General features: G+C 39.2%; 1 protein-coding gene across 1 annotated transcript in view; it reads left to right on the top strand.

Moving 5' to 3' along the window:
* The window catches only part of MUC19 (mucin 19, oligomeric), a 203,173-nt gene that overhangs the window by 134,235 nt on the left and 44,449 nt on the right, over positions 1–24,489 (top strand). Inside the window, exons 98-105 of the mRNA XM_075599071.1 lie at positions 178–198; positions 2,368–2,388; positions 4,613–4,633; positions 8,149–8,169; positions 15,926–15,946; positions 16,978–16,998; positions 19,024–19,044; positions 19,785–19,805. Of these exons, the coding sequence (XP_075455186.1) occupies positions 178–198; positions 2,368–2,388; positions 4,613–4,633; positions 8,149–8,169; positions 15,926–15,946; positions 16,978–16,998; positions 19,024–19,044; positions 19,785–19,805 (168 nt within the window). The remainder of the gene's footprint in view (positions 1–177; positions 199–2,367; positions 2,389–4,612; positions 4,634–8,148; positions 8,170–15,925; positions 15,947–16,977; positions 16,999–19,023; positions 19,045–19,784; positions 19,806–24,489) is intronic.

Raw genomic sequence — 24,489 nt, 5'->3', positions numbered from 1 at the left:
GGATTACATTACTACAGTGTCACTTTTTAGTTGAGCTTTCCATGATATTGGTACTATGTACAAATTCAATGATCTTCAATTTTTTTTAATCAATAAATATTTGTTGTATGAAGTGAATCCTATCCCTAAAATTAAATGATTGTAATTACATTTCTGAAGTATCTCTTTTTGTTACAGCGACTACACCAGGAGTTACAGGTATAATATTTTCATTATCAATTCTCTCATCTAACAATAATAACACATACAAGGATAATTGGAAATCTTTAAACACGTCAGATTATATTTGAGTGTAAAGAAATACACTTGTCTACAATGTGAACAGTAAGAATATCTTGGATCAGAATATTTTTGCTTGCACTCAGTGTGAGAAACAACTTTCTCCCATTATTTAGATTAACGTATGGCTATAGTTTAAATGATAAAATGTATCTTTGCATAAATTACACTGTTAGAAAGGCTTTGGTGGATTAAGATATGAGTGAGGAGTTATCACACCAACTAGATAGAGAAGCACGAAGATTTATGAGAAAATAGGATTGCATGAGGGGAGGACATTAGGGGACAATAATGTGTGTGAACGATATTAGCAGGAACAATATAAGGAAAGATTGAAAAAAAAATAAGTAAATAAGTCTCTTGGCCCCAATGGCATACAGTACATCCAAGAATTCTCAAGGAGTTAAGTTCAGTAACAGCCAAACCTTTACATTTAATATTCAAGGACTCAATTTCCACATGTTTAGTACCACAAGATTGGCGTAAAGCAGATGTGGTGCCTATATTTAAAAAGGGAGCTAGATCACTATCAGGGAATTACAGACCTGTAAACCAGACTTCAATAGTGGGGCAACTACTTGAAGGTTTAATATGGAATAATATTCAGGAATACCTAATGGAAAACAAAATTATTAGTCATAGTCAGCATGGATTTATGAAGGATAGATCATGCCAAACTAACCTTATTTGTTTCTTAGAGGAGGTAAGAAGGAATTTAGACCAGGGTAATGCAGTTGATGTGGTCTACTTAGATTTTGCAAAGGATTTTGATACGGTTCAACACAAGAGGTTGGTGTCCAAAATAAAGCAAATTGAACTCAATAAAAAATATATACGCCTGGATTGAAAACTGGTTGAAGGAAAGACAACAGAGGGTTGTCAGAAATGGAACTTTTGCAAGTTGGGCTAAGGTCGTGAGTGGAGTACCTCAGGAAATGATACTGGGACACCTACTTTTAAACATGTTTATTAAAGACCTTGAGGTTGGCATCGAGAGCAAAGTCTCCATCTTGGCTGATGATACTAAATTGAGTAAGGTAGTAAAATCAGAGCAGGATGTAATTTCTCTCCAGAAGGACTTGGAGAGACTGGAAACTTGGTCAGGTAAATGGCAGATGAGGTTTAGTACAGATAAATGTAAGGTTATGCATTTGGGAAGCAAGAATAAACAGGTGACTTACAAACTAATTGGGGATAAATTGGAGGAACCATTGATGGAGAAGGATTTAGGAGTGCTTGTAGACAGCAGGCTTAGCAATAGTGCCCAAAGTCAAGCAGTAGCTGCAAAGGCAAACAAGATCTTATCTTGCATTAAATGGCAATGGATCGAAGGGAAGTAAACATAATTATGCCACTGTATAAAGCATTAGTAAGACCACACCTTGAATATGGAGTATAATTTTGGGCACCACTCCTTGGAAAATACATTATGGAACTAGAAAGAATGCAGAGAAGAGCCACCAAATTAATAAAGGGGATGTACAATCTAATTTATGAGGAGAGGCTAGCTAAATTAGATTTATTTGCATTAGAAAACAGGTGTCTAACAGGGGATATGATAATTATATACAAATATATTCAGGACAGTACAAGGAGCTTTCAAAAGAACTATTCATCCCAAGGACAGTACAAAGGACTAAGAGTCATCCCTTAGGGTTGGAGGAAAGGAGATTTCACCAGCAATAAAGGAAAGGGTTCTTTACAGTAAGGGCAGTAAAAATCGACTATGTAACTATGTATGAAAGACATGGGTATTTGTATGAGTAGATATGAGAGGGCTTTGAAAAATAAGCATTGATGGAAGGAGGCAGGAGGACTAGTGAGATGATCCAAGAAGAGCAACATGAAAAATGATGGGTCTTCAAGTTTAATTTCTGTAAAGTAAAAGTGCATCAGTAGGAAGGCTCTTTATGTTCTCTCATTTCTTAGCTGCACTTACTAGTATACATTTAACAAAGATATTATCAAAAACATCCACAGATTGGATGCAATTTGAAAAATATATAGATGTTTTTAGAATAAATTTGCCTACAACCTAAATTTGAATTGTTTTTTGTCGTCTAAAATGTTTTAATATCTTTATTACAGGGACTACCCCGGAAGGTTCAGGTAAAATATTTTCATAATGAATAAACGCAAGGAATAATACAAATAATAATACCAAAACTAATAGTTATATGTAGAGATACATAAAAATGATCATATGAAATTGGTTAACTTTAAAACATCAGTGTAATTGCCTTTTTTGTTCGTGTTCAAAATGTTGATACAATGTGAAAATGTGATTGGCTATAAAACAATACTTATTTATTGTATTCTATTCATCTCATCCATAAAATTATATTATTCTAGTTACATTGATTACAAATCTATTTTTCGAACAGTGACTCCCCCAGAAGTTAAAGGCAAAATATATTCATTATCAATACTGACAAGTGACATTATTATATGAAAGGATACCCTGAAGAATTCTTAAACTCATCAGATTATATCTACTGATGCTGGAAGTTTTCCTAGTTATTTATTTTCTATTCCATTTATATGGTGATAATTTTTAAAGAGTTAACATGATCATTTTGTTTAAGAACCTCAGCAGAACTCCTAGCTGTACTGGCAACTATGTTGATACAATGTGACAATTCAATTGGATGACATTTTTTCATATCAATAGGTTTTATTTCACCCCATCTCTATGATAAAATTATTCTAGTCATCTGTAAATTCACCAGATTTTGTTTTTGAAAAAATGCTATATTTTGCACTGATTATGTAAAATATTCTAATGAATCTTTTTCATTGTAGTTATCAAAGAATAAACATAATCATTATTTTAATGCTTCAGTGTTACTGCTGAGTTGTAGAAGATGTTAGTGCAATGTTAAAATTGGATTATCTGTAAAACAAATTGAATCAATATCCCCCCATCCCTATGATAAATTATTCTAGTTGATAATATTTATTTTAAATATCTCTTTATTACAGTGACACCAACTGAAGTACCAGGTACACTTTGGTACCATAAAGTAACAATCATAATAATAATAATAATCATAGTTATAATAACAATAATAATAATAATAATATCATTCAGATATATGTGAAATAAACATCTGAAATTGTTTGACTCATTTTATGTTTTTTGAAAAAAACTTTTTTTTGTTGCACTAAGTATGTAAAAAATCCTTATCCATAGCTTTTTAATTGTTAGGTACAGATATTGATACTTTTCAAATGATTAGCATGATTATTATTTTAAGTACATTTTAAGTATATATGTATATTTGTAGTTATTTATTACTAAAAAAGTATGCAACACTTTATAGAATTAGGAAGACCATAGAGGAAGATAATATACCAAGTGTCACTAGTGCATTAAGCGGAGGTAACAATGGGAATTAGGGAATCATTTCCCTACAGAGCTTACAATCTAAATTGATTAGGGGGAGGCGTACCGTATACTATTATAGCAAGTGCAGTACAGAATATATTTGAAAGCAGAATGAAGTACATAAGGAGTTAAAGGAGTCAGAAGCCCAAACTAACCAAACGCTTTGCTGAAGGGGTGAGACTTAAGCCAGACTTGGGCTGTAGATTGGAGAATGCTAGAGGGGAGGGAGGTGAACAGGTTGGGACCCAAAAGTTGGAGAGGTTTAAAATGTCAGAGTGCTTTAGGGACAAAGGAGCAGAGAGGAACCCACTTCAGTAGAGCATAAAGGTGAAGAAGGGGGTATAACAGGAGATTAGGGCTGAGATGTAAGAGTGGTTAGAAGAATGTAGAGCTTTCTATGGTAATGTTCATGCAGAGTTTCATGAGGAGCCATTGGCGGGATTTCAGAAGGGGAGAAATAGAGACAGCTCTAGGAGAGAAAGTGATAACTCTAGCAGCAGCATTTTGAATAGATTTTAGAGTATGAAGTTAGAAGGCAGGGAAGCCGGAGAGTAAAATGTTGTATTTGAGGGAATGTTTAAAAGTTTTATTGTCGAGGTGCAAACGAAATGTCATATTCTTGCAATGTTGTAGAGAAAAACCAGCAAGATTTAGCCACAGCAGGAATTTGAGCGGTGAATGAAAGGGGGGCAGCGTAATTGGGTGTCTGGATAAACGGTATTGCTACTGACTGTGACAGAAACTAGTGCAATTAAGCCTGGTTTAGGCTGGATTATATTACTACAGTATCACTTTTAGTTGACCGTTCCATGATATTGGTACTATGTACAAATTCAATGATCTTCACATTTTTTTAATCAATAGATATTTGTTGTATGAAATGAATCCTATCCCTAAAATTAAATAATTGTAATTAAATTTTTGAAGTATCTCTTTTTGTTACAGAAACTACAGTTGGAGTTCCAGGTATAATATTTTCCTTATCAATATTCTCAAGTATCAATAATAATATATCAAAGGATAATGGAAATCCATAAACTCGTCAGATTTTATTTGAGACTAACGAACATTTGTTTTTTTTCTATTATTGCTGTAAGATTGTCTCATAATAGGTTTATTTATATATATATATATATACAGGCATACCCCGGTTTAAGGACACTCACTTTAAGTACACTCGCGAGTAAGGACATATCGCCCAATAGGCAAACGGCAGTTCACGCATACGCCTGTCAGCACGTCCTGAACAGCAATACCGGCTCCCTACCTGTACCGAAGCTGTGCGCAAGTGGGGAGACTATAGAGCCTGTTACATATGCCTTATTTACATCAGTTATGCACGTATATGACGATTGCAGTACAGTACATGCATTGATAAGTGGGAAAAAGGGACTGCTTCACTTTAAGTACATTTTCGCTTTACATACATGCTCAGGTCCCATTGCGTACGTTAATGCGGGGTATGCCTGTATATATACACACAAAACACAAAATAGATGCCGCAGTCAAATCATCTCAAATAGAACTAATAATACATAAAACCAGACATCAGGGTAAATAATCCCCTCTGGCGGTGCTACCGACCCAAAGATAATATAACCACAGAAAGAAAAAAGAAGGTCAAAAAATGGAGCACTCAAAAAGTATGTAATGAAAAATAGAAAAATGGACTTTATTAGCAATGCAAAAAATAAAACAAATGAGACATTCCCAAACACATACCACATATAAGATGACTGCTGTAAAATAAAACTTGTAATAACTAAAAACAAAAAAACCCCAAGCCTGGAAAAACCATGTAATAAGAGTCCCAATATAACATAACAAAACTATGGGAAAGAAATTTCCCCTAGAGATGTGGTAAAGATCGGCCGATCATGAAGTGAATAGGAACTCAGAATAATAAATGGAAAGACCAAGAAACAAAATAATAAAACAAAAACCTGCAGATAAAGCAACTAAGAAGAAATATATAAACCTGGATGCTGCATAATATAACATATGAAAATGGCAGGTAAAGAATAAATACTAACTGGGGGAAATGTGCAAAAAAACAGCAGAACAACTAAATGGCTAAGAAAAGAATACTGTTAAATAACATAAAGAAAGCCACATAGGTAAATGGAAAAGACCCTGTGAGATGCTGAGATGAATGTTAGTGTCCTGATACTCATAATGCACTACAAGCATGTAGTAGGCAAGGTAGGAAGGAAGTCCAAATAAAGCACAATGTGCAATCAATACAGACCGCCAACGTTCCAAACAGTAGAGTATTGGAAAAAGATCAGCATCGAACGCCCCAGCATCAGTTGGATGGTAAAATGAGGTTAAACGCCGACATGACGCTGGACAAGGCACACACGGGTCTGAGGGTAGTGAGAGTATGACGCAGCTCCGCTCCGACGGCCGTATTTTTCATTACAAACTTTTTGAGTGCTCCATTTTTTGACCCTCTATTTCTTTCTGTAGTTTTATATATATATATAGCATACAGCTTCTCACTTATATATTTTGACCGGCCGGTCTCTATATTTATGCAGCAGGATTATACTATTTTTTCTTGTTTAGCAATATCGTGGCTTTGGTTTTCAATATTCAGATACCCTCTTCAGCTGTAGGGATTCCCTTGGGACTGTTTTAATTTGTTATTGTCGTGTAATCCATGTCTTTTTGAATAAACAAATTTATTATTACTTTGCTTGAGTGCTTTTAGTGGGACACTTTTCTTTTTTCTTTTTCTTTGGTATTCATTTATACTGTATTTGTCCCCAGCACCGTCATTAGGCTGTCATTTATATTACATAATTTTAAAACTTTTTTGTCAGCATTATATAATATCTAGATTTTGATTTAAGCAATTTTGAGTCATTTTTTCCAGTTAGTTGCAGGCTTATTTCTTGTAGTTCTCTCATACTGTATATATACAATACCACCTCAGTCACCAACAAAAAGGATAATATAATACAAAAAATGATGACTGATGAATGTAAATGCACAATGAAAATACTTGCAAGTCACCAAACAGTCATTTACATGAAGTCCGGATTGAAAGGTCCTGGGTAGGCATAGATTGAAAAAGATCATAAAATGAATTTGCAGCACAGGTCCATAGAAGTGTTAAGGGAGCCCCCGGAAGAAGCAAAGGGAGCGAAACATGTGTCTGGGTTGTGTTTGTCTGCACTGTCTGCACTCCCCAGGCATCCCTTCATAATGCTATGGACCTGTGCTGCAAATTCATTTTATGATCTTTTTCAATCTATGCCTACCCAGGACCTTTCAATCAGGACTTCATGTACAGAGACTGTTTGGTGACTTGCAAGTATATACATTGTGCATTTACATTCATCAGTCGTCATTTTTTGTATTACAGTATATTATCCTTTTTGTTGGTGACTGAGGTGGTATTGTATTGGCATTCATTATAGATAGTAGCCATTTAGGTCCTAGCATACAGCTTCTCACTTATATATTTTGACCGACCGGTCTCTATATTTATGCGGCAGGATTATACTATTTTTTCTTGTTTAGCAATATTGTGGCTTTGGTTTTCAATATTTAGATACCCTCTTCAGCTGTAGGGATTCCCTGGGGACTGTTTTAATTTGTTATTGTCGTGTAATCCAAGTCTTTTTGAATAAACAAATATATTATTACTTTGCTTGAGTGCTTTTAGTGGGACACTTTTCTTTTTTCTTTTTCTGCAACCCCGCCTTTCACCATTATCACACATCACACATCACACAGCACTTCCACTGCAGCAAGGGATTCTGGGAAATGACATGCAAATGAGCACACCGTGCCACTTTTTGCTTCAAAACCATTTTAAACATGGTTCCCTATAGGGATGAGACCCATTAAGGTCGAAACAACTGTCTGTGGGTTGGTTTACTGGCTATGCATCTTAGCCCTGGCTGTGCTTAAAGCTGTGACCATGCAGCAAGCTTAAGCCTATAGGTAACCATGTTTAAAATGGTTTTGAAGCAAAAAGTGGCACTGTGTGCTCATTTGCATGTCATTTCCCAGAATCCCTTGCTGCAGTGGAAGTGCTGTGTGCTGTGTGATAATGGTGATAGGCGGGGTTGCAGACCTGCCTAAGACATGCAAATGAGCATACAGTTAAATTTCCATTTGATATATATATATATATATATATATATATATATATATATATATAAATGTATATATATATATATATATATATATATATACACACAATACCATAGTTTTACATAACATTATTTTTACTATACGTTTCCTCAGTCCTTCCTGCCCTTATCTATTATTTATCATCACCTGTTTCCCTCTGTCTCGTCACTGAAATGTTCCTCCATCCTGCTGATCTCTATCCATGATGTAGTTGCTATGTACAAATTCAATTATCTGCAAAAATTCATCAATAGTTATTTGTTCTTTTAAACGCATCCCATCCCTAAGATTACATTATTGTAGTTATATTTCTGAAGTATCTCTTTTTGTTACAGCGACTACACCAGGAGTTACAGGTATAATATTTTCATTATCAATTCTCTCATCTAACAATAACATATACAAGAATAATTGGAAAACTTTAAACACGTCAGATTATATTTGAGTGTAAAGAAATACACTTGTCTATAATGTGAACAGTAAGAATATCTTGAATCAGAATATGTTTGCCTGCACTCTGTGTGAGAAACAACTTTCTCCCATTATTTAGATTAACATATGGCTATAGTTTAAATTATGAAATGTATCTTTGCATAAATTACACTATTAGAACGGCTTTGGTGGATTAAGATATGAGTGAGGAGTTATCACACCATCTCGATAGAGAAGGATGAAGATTTATGAGAAAATAGGATTGAATGAGGGGAAGACATTAGGGGAAAATAATGTGTGTGAACGAAATTAGCAGGAACAATATAAGGAAAGATTGAAAAAATTTAAGTAAATAAGTCTCTTGGCCCCAATGGCATACATCCAAGAGTTCTCAAGGAGTGAAGTTAAGTAACAGCCAAACTTTTACATTTAATATTCAAGGACTCAATTTCCACAGGTTTAGTACCACAAGATTGGCATAAAGCAGATGTGGTGCCTATATTTAAAAAGGGAGCTAGATCACTACCAGGGAATTACAAACCTGTAAACCAGACTTCAATAGTGGGGAAGCTACTTGAAGGTTTAATATGGGATAATATTCAGGAATACCTAATGGAGAACAAAATTATTAGTAATAGTCAGCATGGATTTATTGTTACGCCGGTGCTGCCCGCAGACCAGACTCGTCCCTTATACTGAGGTGGGGACTTATATGTGCATGCACCGCAGCAGAAGGAGCGTGTCCGGAGTGTGGTGTTTGAACGTTGCCAGGCCAGGTGTGAATAGGTGTAGCAATACTTGCCGGTACCGGTACAGAAGAGACGAAGTCGTTGCCGTTAGCCAAGGTCAGGGAGAGAGAGATCCGGGAGGTCGAGGTTCAAGCTGTGGTCGAGGGATGAGAGAAGCTGCAAGGTCAAGTGGGAGTCCAGAGCCAGAGAGGAACGTCCGCCAAGCCGGGTCACAACCTGAATAAACGAAGAGCAAAGGGAGAGCCAGAATAGACATCCGTAAGCAGAGACTATGTCGAGCAATGTGAGAGAGGTATTATATACTGTGGCTGACCAATGGGGACGGCGGCAGTCCTGGAGGAACACGAGGAGCTGTGACAGGCAGCCAGGTGGGGAGCTTTAGGGTTGAGTAGCAGCCTGTGTGAAAGTTGGGGCTGTGGTTTCACTACTAGTGCAGTGAATAAATTATCTTCGCCTGGCGCGCGCTCTGTAATGTCGGAGAGCGTGTGCCCAGGACAAATGGCAGCCGTCTGGGTGTGGGGTGCCTGCGGGGCATCGGTGGCCCGTCGGGGATGACGGGGAAGCCCCAGATCCATGGGAACCTGGTGGGACTGGCGGCGAGGACGTCCCACGCTGCGGGAGCCTTAAAAGGTAAGGGGGGTCACGCTGCGACTGCCTTGACCCCCGAATCCTTACCGTACCCCCCCCCTTCAGGGTCGGCCTCAGGACGATCCTCCCATGGTTTGGATGGGAACTTCTTACGGAAGCGTTTGAGAATCCTGGTGCGTGAATGTCTTTAAGAGGTACCCTAGACCTTTCTTCGGGTCCAAAGCCCCTCCAATGGACCAAGAATTGGACCTTACCCCTCGAGATACGGGAATCTATTATAGCTTGGACCTCGTACTCTTCGTTGCCCTGTATGATCGCTGGATCTGGTTTAAGAGTGTGGTCCGGAAAGAGGGGACTGGAGATGAATGGTTTAAGAAGAGATGTGTGAAAAACATTAGGAATTCTTATGCTTTGAGGTAATTGAAGACGGAAGGCCACCGGGTTTACCTACTCCATGATAGGAAATGGGCCCAGAAACCTAGGTGCCAATTTAAGGGGACGGGGTTTTGAGGTGGATATTTCTTGTAGACAACCAAACCTTATCCCCTGGCTTGTAACTGGGTGTAGATCGGCGACGACGGTCAGCCTGGAGTTTCGAAGTCTGGGAGGACTTCTGAAGTGCCGATTTGTATCCTGGACCAAGAGTCCTGTAATAGAGTGATGCGTTCATCCACGGCTGGTACTCCAGAGGAGATATTGGAAATGGGCAGGCGAGCCGGATGGAATCCGTAATTAATAAAGAACGGCGTCTCACGAGTAGATTCATTCCTTGAGGAATTAAAGACATACTCAGCCCAGGGAAGTAATCCCGACCAGTCGTCCTGCGAATCAGAGACGAAACACCTCAAGTACTTCTCGAGAGATTGATTAACCCTCTAAATCTGCCCATTAGATTGAGGGTGATATTCTGAAGAAAAATAAGAAGAAATGCCTAGTCTTCTGGTGAAGGTCCTCCAGAATCTGGAAACAAATTGAGAACCTCTGTCCGAAATGATAGATGTGGGAATGCCATGGATCCGGAAAATTTCTACTGGAGAAAATATCGGCTAGGGCGGGTGAGGAGGGTAAACCTTTGAGAGGAACGAAATGTGCCATCTTGGAAAAATGATCCACCACTACTAGAATGGTGTTCATGCCATTCGACCTATGCAATTCGACAATAAAGTCCATGGATATGTGGGACCAGGGGCGCTCCGGAATGGGTAACGGCATAAGAAGACCATGGGGTTTTTCACAAGGTATCTTATTGCATGCACATACCGGACAGGCCCGAGTAAATTCAAGGATGGTTTTGGCCATATTGGGCCACCAGAAGGTCCAGAGTTTTTTTGAATCCCGGATGTCGTGCTGAACGGGAAGCGTGCCCCCAATCCAGAATCTCAGGAATAAATTTGGAGTCTACATACAAAGTATCCTTCGGAACTTCGAGATCACTAGGAAGGTGTTCTTGAGACTTGATGTTCTTTTCCAGATTCTTGAAAGCAGTGACCGCGAGGATCTTTTGCTTGGGAAGGATGGACTTGGTAGTTTTCTCCGGTCTCTCTTCAGAAGAATACTGTCTGGAGAGGGCATCCGCCTTGATGTTCTTGACATTCTTGGTGCCGGGATTGTATGACAAAATAAAATTAAACCTAGGAAAATATAACGACCAGCGGACTTGGCAGGAGCCCAAGCGGTGGGTGCTCTCGATATACAAAAGATTTAGACCCCTCCAGAAGATGCCTCCATTCCTGAAGAGCTAATTTGAAGGCCAAAAGTTCCCTATTACCCACGTGATAGTTCCTCTCAGCTGGAGAAAACTTCTTAGAGAAAAACCCACAAAGGTGGAGTTTCTCCTGGGGAGAAAATCTCTGGGATAGGACTGCGCCGGCCCCGCTGTGAGAGGCGTCTACCTCCAGGATTAAAGGAAAATTGGTGTCCGGGTGTCAGAGGATGGGAGCAGAGACAAACGCTTGTTTCAAAGTTTTGAAAGCCGTGACTGCCTTAGGTGACCAGGCCGAAGGATCGGCTCCTTTTTGGGTTAGTGCTGTGATCGGAGCGATGATGGTGGAAAAATAGCGAATACATTTCTGGTAATAGTTGGAAAACCCTAGAAACCGCTGAATGGATTTAAGGGAATCGGGTTGTGGCAAGTCCACTACGGCTTTAAGTTTCTCTGGGTCCATGGCAAATCCCTTGTTGGAAATAATATACCCAAGAAAAGAGGTGGAAGATTGGTGAAAAAGACACTTCTCCATCTTGGCAAACAAGCGGTTCTCTCGGAGACGGGAGAGTACGAACTTCGTATGGGAAATATGATCCTGTAGATTCTTAGAAAAAATGAGAATGTCGTCCAGATAAACAATAACAAAAAGGTTAAGGACATCCGAAAAATGTCATTGATAAAGTCCTGGAAGACTGCCGGAGCATTGCATAGGCCGAAGGGCATCACGAGATATTCGTAGTGGCCGCTACGGGTGTTGAAGGCGGTCTTCCATTCGTCACCTTTCCGGATGCGAATGAGATTATATGCCCCGCGGAGGTCTAGCTTGGTAAACAGGTTAGCACCTTGAAGTCTGTCGAAGAGTTCAGAGATGAGTGGAAGTAGGTAACGTTTTTTCACCGTGATGCGGTTCAGTCCCCTATAGTCAATACACGGTCTGAGAGTACCGTCCTTCTTCTTAACGAAGAAGAATCCAGCCCCAGCGGGCAAAGTGGAATGCCATATGAAGCCCCGCTTCAAGTTCTCGCGAATATATTCATCCATGGCTTCCGTCTCCGGTAGAGAAAGGGGGTAGGATTTGGATTTGGGCAAGGTGTATCCAGGTACCAAGTCAATCGGACAATCATACGATCTGTGAGGGGGTAGTAGCTCTGATTGAGTCTTGCTGAATACATCCAAAAAATCAGCGTACGGGGCGGGTAAGTCTCCCTTGGGATTGGATGTATTAGCCAGCAATTGAGGCGAAGGTACAGCTGGTGTGGATTACTCCTCTGACCTTGAACTCCAGACTATGGGATCTTGAGAGGTCCAATTGATATGCGGATTGTGCTGCTGCAACCAAGGTAAGCCAAGGGTGACCGGTGTTCCAGGAGCATAGATAACATCCAAGGTCAGGGTCTCCTTGTGGGAAGAAGGAAAGAGAGAGAGGGCAGGTTGCCAAGGGATGTAAGCGAGGGTGAGTGGATGACCGTCGATCCCTACCAAGGCTACGGGAGATTTCTTCCTAATGAGTGGGATCTGGTTCTGTTCAGAGAAGGTCTGGTCAACGAAATTTCCTCCCGTGCCGGAATCGATAAATGCAGCAGTGGAAATGCGGAAGGTTGGACCAGAGAGGGAGACAGGAATGGTCAACTTCTTGGGAAGTTCACTTTTGGGAAGGGGACAAGGGAAGTTGGCACCCAGGGAGAGCCCCTTCATACTCACTGGGCTTGGTCATTTCCCGGACACAGTGAGCATTCACGAACCAGATGCTCGGAAAATCCGCAGTAGTAACATAACCCACCGGCTCGGCGAAAGTGTTGTATCGGTGCCCGGGGATGTTGGACTCCGAGTTGCATCGGCTCCGGAGCTTCCAGAGCAGGCAGCGGGGAGACGGCGGGTCCTGTGGTTGAAGAGAATCTGGGAAAAGGAGCACGGAAGGGCATAAATCGGGGATGCTGGCGCTGAGCGCCGGCGTACCTGAAGGCGCTGATCCACTCGATTGGCTTGGGAGATGAGTTCCTCCAGAAGCCTTGGGCTGGGTTGAGAGGCGAGCTTGTCCTTCACAGAACCCATTAAGCCCTGCCAGAAGACTGAGACTAAAGCCTCCTGGTCCCATCGTGTCTCAGCTGCTATGGTCCGGAACTCCAAGGCGTACTGGGCCAAGGAACGATGTCCCTGAGAAAGCTCAAGCAAAGAGTCAGAGGCAGTTTCTTGGCGTGCGGGGGTATCGAAGACCTGTCGAAAGTCTCGTCTAACGGCCGCGTTATCGAGGGTGATTTCGGGACGTAGTTCCCAAATCGGGGTGCCCCATGCCAGCGCATTCCCTGTGAGTAGGCTGTACACATATGCCACTTTCTTACGACCAGTGGAATACTGCGGGGCAGTCCTGGAGGAACACGAGGAGCTGTGATGGATTGGTTCCTATGACAGGCAGCCAGGTGGGGAGCTTTAGGGTTGAGTAGCAGCCTGTGGGAAAGTTGGGGGCGTGGTTTCACTGCTAGTGCAGTGAATAAATTATCTTCGCCTGGCGTGCGCTCTGTAATGTCGTAGAGCGAGCGCCCAGGACAAATGGCAGCTGCCTGGGTGCAGGGTGATGCGGGGCAGCGGTGGCCCATTGGGGATGATGGGGAAGCCCCAGATCCATGGAAACCTGGTGGGACCGGTGGCAAGGACGTCCCACACAGCGGGAGCCGTAGGAGGTAAGGGGTGGTCAAGCTGCGACTGCCGTGACCCCCGAATCCTTACATTTATGAAGGATAGATCATGCCAAACTAACCTTATTTGTTTCTTTGAGGAGGTAAGTAGGAATTTAGACCAGGGTAATGCAGTTGATGTGGTCTACTTAGATTTTGCAAAGGATTTTGATACGGTTCCACACAAGAGGTTGGTGTACAAAATAAAGCAAATTGTCTCAGTAAAAAATATATGCACCTGGATTGAAAACTGATTGAAGGAAAGACAACAGAGGGTTGTCATAAATTATGCTTTTGCAGGTTAGGCTAAGGTCGTGAGTGGAGTACCTCAGGAAATGATTCTAGGAACCCTACTTCTAAACATATTTATTAAACACTTTGAGGTTGGCATCGAGAGCAAAGTCTCCATCTTTGCTGATGATACTAAATTGAGTAAGGTAGTAGAATCAGAGCAGGATCTAATTTCTCTCCAGAAGGACTTGGAGAGACTAAAAACTTGGTCAGGTAAATGGCAGATGAGGTTTAGTACAGTTACATCTAAGGTTATGCATTTGGGAATATAGAAAAATAGGCTAAAGCGCTCCAATGCAGGTGTAATGAACTAAAGTAAGCCAAACCACTAGACCAGGGTATCAATGAGTATGAAATAGTACTTAATGTGCAATTGTATGGGTACTATCCTCCTGAAGACAGGTGGTAGATGGTACAAGCCCACTCACCCTCAGTCTCATCGTCAGGTTCCCCTGGATATCAGCAATACTCATATCCTGGTAGTGGTAGGCAGGCTGTGCAGCTTCAGATATGCAGTGTAACAGGAAATATGGAGAACAAAAGCGCACTAGCAAAAACGGAGCAGGAAGGACCCAAAAACAAAAATGAATTAAAAGGGCACTTTAATGTGACAAAAGACCCATCCAACGCGTTTCGAACATCACAGCGTTCTTTTTCAAGTGCCCTTTTAATTCATTTTTGTTTTTGGGTCCTTCCTGCTCCGTTTTTGCTAGTGCGCTTTTGTTCTCCATATGCATTTGGGAAGCAAGAATAAACAGGTGACTTACAAATTAATTGGGGATAAATTGGAGGAATCCTTGATGGAGAAGGATTTAGGGGGGCTTGTAGACAGCAGGCTTAGCAATAGTGCCCAAAGTCAAGCAATAGCTGCAAATGCAAACAAGAACTTATCTTGCATTAAACGGGTAATGGATGGAAGGGAAGTAAACATAATTATGCCAATGTATAAAACATTAGTAAGACCAAACCTGAATATGGAGTATAATTTTGGGCACCACTCCTTAGAAAATACATTATGGAACTAGACAGAGTACAGAGAAGAGGCACCAAATTAATAAAAAGGATGTACAATCTAATTTATGAGGAGAGGCTAGCTAAATTAGATTTATTTACATTAGAAAACAGGTATCTAACAGGGGATATGATAACTATATACAAATATATCTGGGACAGTACAAGGTACTTTCAAAAGAACTATTCATCCCAAGGACAGTACAAAGGACTAAGGGTCATCCCTTATGGTTGGAGGGAAGGAGATTTCACCAGCAACAAAGGAAAGGGTTCTTTACAGTAAGGGCAGTTACAATCTACTATGTAACTATGTATGAAAGACATGGGGATTTGTATGAGGAGATATGAGAGGGCTTTGAAAAATAAGCATTGATGGAAGGAGGCAGGAGGACTAGTGAGATGATCCAAGAAGAGCAACATGAAAAATTATGGGTATTCAAGTTTAACTTCTGTAAAGTAAAAGTGCATCAGTAGGAAGGCTCTTTGTGTTCTCTCATTTCTTGGCTGCACTTACTAGTATACATTTAACAAAGATTTTTACCAAAAATATCCACAGATTGGATGCAATTTGAAAAATATATAGATAGTGTTTAGAATAAATTTGCCTACAACCTAAATTTGAATTGTTTTTGTCGTCTAAAATGTTTTAATATCTTTATTACAGGCACTACCCCGGAAGGTTCAGGTAAAATATTTTCATTATAAATAAACTCAAGGAATAATAATAATACCAAAACTAATAGTTATATGTAGAGGTGCATCAAAATGATTCATGAAATTTGTTAACTTTAAAACATCAGTGTAATTGCTTTTTTGTTTGTGTTCAAAATGTTTATACAACGTGAAAATGTGATTGGGTATAAAACAATACTTATTTATTGTATTCTATTCACCTCATCCATAAAATTATATTATTCTAGGTACATTGATTACAATTCTATTCTATATGACAGCGACTCCCCCAGAAGTTAATGGCAAAATATATTCATTATCAATACTCTCAAGTAACATTATTATTATATGAAAGGATACCCTAAAGAATTTTTAAACTCATCAGATTATATCTACTGATGCTGGAAGTTTTCCTAGCTATTTATTTCCTATTCCCATTTATATGGTGATAATTTTCAAAGAGTTAACCTGATCATTTTGTTTAAGAACCTCAGCATAACTCCTAGCTGTACTGGCAACTATGTTGATACAATGTGACAATACAATTGGATGACTTTTTTTCATATCAATAGGTTTTAGTTATAATAACTTCACCCCACCTGTATGATAAAATGATTCTAGTCATCTGTATTTCTTAACTATCTTTTTACTACAGGGAATTCACCTGTAATTTTAGGTAAAATATTTGTATTATTAATACCTTTCAATAACAATAAAAAACATAAATATACCAAAAAACAATTATTATATTTATTGAGCTTTGAAGGTATAAACATAAATTGGTAAATTCAACAGATTTTGTTTTTGAAAAAAATGCAATATTTTGCACCGATTATGTAAAATATTCTAATGAATTTCATTGTAGATATCAAAGAATAAACATAATCATTATTTTAATGCTTCAGTGTAACTGCTGAGTTGTCGAAGATGTTAGTGCAATGTTAAAATTCGATTATCTGTAAAACAAATTGAATCGATATCCCCCATCCCTATGATAAATTATTCTAGTTTATAATATTTATTTTAAATATCTCTTTATTGCAGTGACTCCAACTGAAGTACCAGGTACATTTTGGTACCATAAAGTAACAATAATAATTATAATGATAATAATAATAATCATAGTTATAATAACAATACTAATAATATCATTGAGATATATGTGAAATAAACATCTGAAATTGTTTGACTCGTTTTATGTTTTTTGAAAAAAACTTTTTTTTGTTGCACCAAGTATGTAAAAATTCCTAATCCATAGCTTTTTAATCTTTAGATACAGATATTGATACTTTTCAAATGATTAGCATGATTATTATTTTAAGTACATTTTAAGTATATATGTATATTTTTTGTTATTTATTACTAAAAAAGTATGCAACACTTTATAGAATTAGGCAGACTGTAGAGGGAGATAATATACCAAGTGTCACTAGTGCATTAAGCGGAGGTAATAATGGGAATTAGGGAATCATTTCCCTTCAGAGTTTACAATCTAAATTGATTAAGAGGAGGCGTACCGTATACTATTATAGCAAGTGCAGTATATTTGAAAGCAGAAGTAAGTACATAAGGAGTTATAGGAATAGTCAGAAGCCCAAACTAACCATATACTTTGCTGAAGAGGTAAGATTTTAGGACAGGCTTGAAGATCAGGATTGGCGAATGCAGGAGGGGAGGGAGGTGAACAGGTTGGGGCCCAAAAGTAGGAGAGATTTCAAATGTGAGAGTGCTTTAAGGACAAATGGAGCAGAGAGGAACCCACTTCAGTAGAGCATAAAGTAGAAGAAGAGGTATAACGGGAGATTAGAGCTGAGATGTAAGAGGGGTTAGAAGAATGTAGAGCTTTCAATGGTAATGTTATAGTTCATTCAGAGTTTTACTGGGGTGTCATTGGAGGGATATAAAAAGGAAAAAGGCCGAAACAGCTCTAGGAGAAAAAGAGAGATATCTATAAGCAGCATTTTAATAGATTTTAGTTAGAGTTAGAAGGCCAGAAACTAAAATGTTGCAATTGTCAAGTCATACGATATTGAAGGCATGCATAAAAGTTTTATTGCAGAGGGACAAGGTGAAGGTCGTATTCTGGGAATGTTGTAGAGATTAACCAACAAGATTTAGCCAGAGCAGGAATTAAAGAGGTAAAGGAAAGGCAGGGGTCAAATATTACACTTAGGCCGTGATTATACCAAAAAACGCCAGTCTTGTGCTACGCCTCGTGGCGCAAAAACAAACTGCTGAAATCCAATGTAGCTGACCATACCATCAGCGACGTGGAGCTGTAGGGCGGCAGACTGGAGAGAAGACAGAGGGTTTTGTTTTGGGCAGGTGACGGTCGCGTCACATGAGTGGTTCAGCCAATGAGGGCAAACCACTCACGGCCACGCCACCGCCATGTCTCCAAGCTTCCTCTTCTACTCTTCTCTCCTGTCTCCCCGGTATAATCAAGATGCTACTCGGCGGCAGCACAGGGTGACGTCACAGAATAGTGCTGCCGCCCTGTAGCTCGGTATAATCGAGGCCATAGGCAGCGTAATTGGGAGGCTGGATAAATTGTAGTATTTTTGACTATGACAGAAACTAGTACCATAAAGCCTGTTTTAGGCTGAGTCCATGGTCAGCGCTTAGGCGCTGACCCATGCTGAGGCAAGCTGACGCTTGTCAGTAAGCCCCTGCAGCTGCAATGAGAGCGGATTTAGAAGGGGCTCGTGCAAGCTTCCGCAGGCGTGCGGAGGCGTACCACTTAAATTTTTTTTAGTTTTGGCGCTTCGTGATGAAACTGGCCCGCCCTCCGACACGCCCCCGGACGGCACTCGAACTAAGGCCAAGGAAAGCACCTGCTTTCCCTCAAACTCAGCGTGGCTTCGCACGGCTGCAATTACCATGGACTCAGCCTTAGGCTTGATTATATTACAGCATTGTAACTGCTTAGTTGAGCTATCCATGATGTTGATACTACTGTACAGTAGCTACAAATTCAAAGATCTGCAATTTTTAAAATCAATGGTTATTTGTTCTTTTAAATGTATCCCATTCCTAAAATTAAATCGTTGTAGTTATATTTCTCAAGTACTGTATCTCTTTTTGTTACAGTGACTACACAGCTCGTTACAGGTATAATATTTTCATTATCAATACTCTCAAGTAACAAATATAACATATAAAAGGATCATTGATAATCCTTAAATAGGTCAGATTATATTTGAGTGTAAAGAAATACACTTGTCTACATGTGAACAGTAAGAATATCTTGAATCAGAATATTTTTGCCTGCACTCAGTGTGAGAAACAACTCCCATTAGGATTCAATTGTCTGTAAAAAATGTTATAGCAATAGTTATTGGTTTTAATTAACTTCCCCACTGCCATGTATTGAAAATGATGCTACTCGTCTTTATTTCTTAAACATCTCTTTATTACAATGGTTTCCCCTGAAGTTCCAGGAAAACTATTTTCATTATGAATACCCTATAGTAACAATAATAATGATAATAAAAATAAGAATACCAAAATTAATAATTTTATGTAATGATATATGAAAGGATCATTTGAAATTGGTAAATTCGTTTCATTAGTGTTTTTTTAAGTAATGCTATTCTTTCCATTGATTATGTAAAATAGGTTAATGAAACATTTTAATTCTGAAATGCAGATAAAACTAGTTACAGTATCAAAGAATAAGCATGATCATTATTTTAATGCTTCAGTGTAATTGTCTTGTTGTGTTGTCCAAAATGTTGATACAACGTGGACATGTGATTATAATTTTTAAATCAATAGTTATTTCTCGTACTATATATTCACCCCCATACATTACTCTTGTTACATTTATTCAATATCTCTTTTTCTAACAGTGACTCGACCCAAGCAGTTTGGTAAAGTATATTCATTATCAATACTCTTAAGTGACAATGTTAAATGAATAGATATTCTGACATCTTTAATCTCATCAGATTATATTTGTGACTAAAGAAAATGTATTTTTTTATTTTGGTGTGGTAACATTTTCTAGTTATAGTCTATATATATATATATATATATATATATATATATATATATATATATATATATATATATATATATATATATATATATACACACATATATATATATACATATATATATATATATATATATATATATATATATATATATATATATATATATATACTGTATATATATATATATATATATAGTATACAAGAGAAAAGGGAGACCTAGTATATAAGCACTCAATTGCTGCTAATGTATAATGATAATGTTAAAATACTTTATTATCAAACAATGAATAAAATAATGGGGTTTAAAATAAAGGGCAGATCAAACAGCACGTGACTGTGAATCTACATAACATAGCTGTGACAGCTACGTAGATGGAACATATGGGGGATCCTTGATAGATATTCAGGATCCCGTGCTGTAAGTAAACAGCCTACTATTAATTTAGTAATAGGACCAATGTAAGACCGCTATTCTAATACTGTCTCATGCAGCCTAATGTACTGGTATCACGTGTATCGGCTAGTTGCCATGGATCAACCTATAAATAAGGTAGTACACAAATTGTGGGTGTGCAAATATCAAGGCGTAAGGATATAGTCGTTCTATGCAGACCCACCTACACTGTGCTTATAGCAGAAAGTGTACAGCCACTTATGTGAACAGTAGATGCAGACACATTGAGTGGTATGGGTGGTATAACTAGGCAACACCTGCGCAATACGAGTGGTATATATGAATATGTGGTTACCTGTGTGATGGAAACACTAGCCACAGAGAGGCCCCTAAATGGACGAGTGGGGTAAGTAAGATTAACCCCCGTAGCACCCGACAATAGCAGCTGTTAGCTCCGTGGAAGGTAACACATTGAGCACTTGAGGAAAAATAACCCTGTATGCTATGTATAGCAATGAGAACAGGAAACAGGCAAATCAGATCAATTAGCCAATAAGGTATCCTCAGTACAGATAATTAAACAACCATAGCAAGCATCAGTAGCGAAGTTTATCATGTGGATAAGCTACTGGGCTGAGGGTTAAAGTGCTAATGATTCCCTTATACTGACACAGACAGCTGATCAGACAAGTCCACAGCATGAGGTAAGTGCCGTGCGTAGGTTTAGGTCTATGTGGATAGGTATCCCACATAGACCACCCCAGGCAAGGGAGTGAACACTGTTCACAAAATATTAATAAAGCAATATAAGCCAGGCATATGATCAAAGCACAGATCGTAGCGCATTATTCCCGTAAGCCATATATATGGCAATGAAGGCAGAAGTCAGGCACATCAATTAGCCAATAAATATCTTCTCAGGACAGATAAAATATGCAATCATAGCAATACATTATTTAGCGAAGTTCATCATGCTACTGGGCTAAGGGGTAAAGCGCGGATGCTTCCCTGGTGCTTGCTCAATCAGCTAATGGGGCAGATCAACAGCAGGAGGTAAATGCCGTGAATGAGCTAGGTCAGTGTGGATTGGTATCCCACACAGACCACCCCAAGTAAGAGGAATTGCAAGTGTTTCAAGGTAATGTGGGAGCAAGGTAAACCATGGATACAGTATGGAATATAACTCGTAGCGCATTGTTAGTATATCAGCGCTGATCGTTAGTATATCAGCGCTTATGTGCTCGAGGACATGCCTAACTAGAATAGCGGGAAATTCAAAGGTTCCTATATTCTGAGAGATCGTGCAATGCTAGGTATAGCTCACAGGATCAGGAAATCGAAAAAACGCAAAACGCCGGGACTTCGCAACTTCGCAACTAAAAGACCAATGTTAGTAATTGTTGCTATTCAAAGTGAAGGCTTCCCGCGTCCCGCGTGTATGAGTGGTGTGTGGCCGATGCGTGCGTTTCACTTGTGAACGCTTCTTCAGACCTGTCTAAGACATGCAAATGAATATACAGGAATATTTACAGTTGCTATATGATATACTGTGGAGGGTTTTTGTCACTTTTTTTACCCACCATAACCTTAATAAATGTGGTGATTACCTACTCTTTAATCTCAAATGAGCAAATGCCAGCAATCAACCTCACACTGATGAAACCCATCAAGGTGGAAACATTCTGTGAGTGGGTTTACTGACTTTGCATCTCCCAAGTCCTTGCTTAAAAGCTCTGTTTAAAGCAGCATGCATTGGCTAAGAGCTGTTCATGTAATGTGAGCTTGAGATAAAAGGTGGCACTGTGTGCTCATTTGCATGTCATTTCCCAGAATCCCTTGCTGCAGTGGAAATGCTGTGTGCTGGGCGATAATGGTGAAAGACAGGGTTGCAGACCTGTCTAAGACATGCAAATGAATATACAGGAATATTAGCAGTTGATATATATATATATATATATATATATATATATAGACACAGACATACATGCAGCTATGCCGTAACATTGAGGTTCTTAAAATAATTATCATGTTAACTCTGAAAATTAGCTATATATATATATATATATATATATATATATATATATATATATATATATATATATATATATATATACTGTATATATATATAAATATATATAAATACAACTGTATGCTAATCTGCATGTCTTAGGCAGGTCTGCAACCCCGCCTTTCACCATTATCACCCAGCACACAGCACTTCCACTGCAGCAAGGGATTCTGGGGAATGACATGCAAATGAGCACACAGTGCAACTTTTTGCTTCAAAAACATGTTTAACATGGTTCCCTATAGGCTTAAGCTTGCTGCATGGTCACAGCTTAGAGCACAGCCAGGGTTAAGGTGCATACCCAGAAAATCCACCCACAGACAGCTGTTTCGACCTTTATGGGTCTCATCAGTGTGGGGTTGGTAAACTGGTTAAAATGTTAAAAATAGTTTTTGAAGCAAAAAGTGGCACTGTGTGCTCATTTGCATGTCATTCCCCATAATCCCTTGCTGCAGTGGAAGTGCTGTGTGCTGGGTGATAATGGTGAAAGGCGGGGTTGCAGACCTGCCTAAGACATGCAGATGAGCATACAGTTGTATTTACATTTTTTTAACTTTTTTTGCACACGCACTGCACACACTCACTGCACACTGCATACATTCACAGCACACTGCATATACTCACAGCACACTGCACACACTCACAGCACACTGCATACAGTCACAGCACACTTCACACACTCACAGCACACTGCACACACTCACAGCACACTGCACACACTCACAGCACACTGCACACTCACAGCACACTGCACACTCAAAGCACACTACATACTACACACTCACAGCACACTACATACACTCACAGCACACTGCATATACTCACAGCACACAGCATACACTCACCGCACACTGCACACACTCACAGCACACTGCGCACAGCACACTGCACACACACACACACACACACACACACAGCACACTGCGCAGTACACTGCATACACTCATAGCACACACTCACAGCACACTGCATACATTACAGCACACTGCATACTCACAGCACACTGCACACACTCACAGCACACTGCATACACTCACAGCACACTTCATACACTCACAGCATACTGCATACACTCACAGCACACTGCACACACTCACAGCACACTGCACACACTCACAGCACACTGCACACACACAGCACACTTAACACACACAGCACACTGAACACACACACACTGAGACACTGACACACACACACACAGTCAAATACACACACACACAAACACACAGACACACTGTCTCTTTAAGGGAGCTTGCTCTCGCAAGACGGAAGCAGAAGTAGGAAGCAGAGACAGGGAGAAGAGATGCCAGATGCCGAGTAAGTGCTGTGTGCTGTTGCCGCTGCCCCAATGGGTCTGGGAATGCTGGGAGAGTTCTCAGCTTTCCCCCTCCGGCGGACACAGTACCACCACAAAAAAAAAAAAAAAAAATATATATATATATATTTTTTCGGCGACCATTTTGTTTCCGCAACCCCGTTTATAACGTGGAGGTCGCGGGTGGCCCCCGAGGACCGTGCTATAACGGGGTTAAGCTGTATATATATATATATATATATATACACATATATATAGTGTGCTAATTTTCCAAGAGATATCATGATCATTATTTTAGAACCTCAATGTAATTGCATAGCTGCACTGTCAGATATGTTGATACTATGACCCAGAGTAATCAAAGTGTCCGAATCAGTGATATTAGCCATTGACTTTAATGTCAGATATCGCTGATTCAGGCACAATACAGTGGATCACACTTTCATGACTACGGGGCTAAGTGAGAATTCAGCTGGCTGTAATTTTTTATATCAATAGATATTGGTTATAAATAAATTTACCCCACCCCTATGATAAAATTATTCTAGTTACCTGTATTTCTTAAATATCTCTTTATTACCGTGTCTCCACTTGAAGTTCCAGTTAAAATATTTTCATTATAAATACTCTGAAGTACCAATGTCTAAAGTACTTTTAATAATCAGATACAGATAGTGATAGTTTTAAAAGAATAAGCATGATAAATATTTTAATAGTCTATAGTTGTGTTGTCGAAGCTGCTCATAAAATGTGAAAATGTGATGTGCTGTAATTTTTTTAT

Source organism: Ascaphus truei, chromosome 5 (genome assembly GCF_040206685.1).
Source record: "Ascaphus truei isolate aAscTru1 chromosome 5, aAscTru1.hap1, whole genome shotgun sequence".
Taxonomy (NCBI): Eukaryota; Metazoa; Chordata; class Amphibia; order Anura; family Ascaphidae; genus Ascaphus; species Ascaphus truei.
Note: the sequence above shows the minus strand (reverse complement) of the source record. Positions and strands in the feature narration are given on the sequence as shown.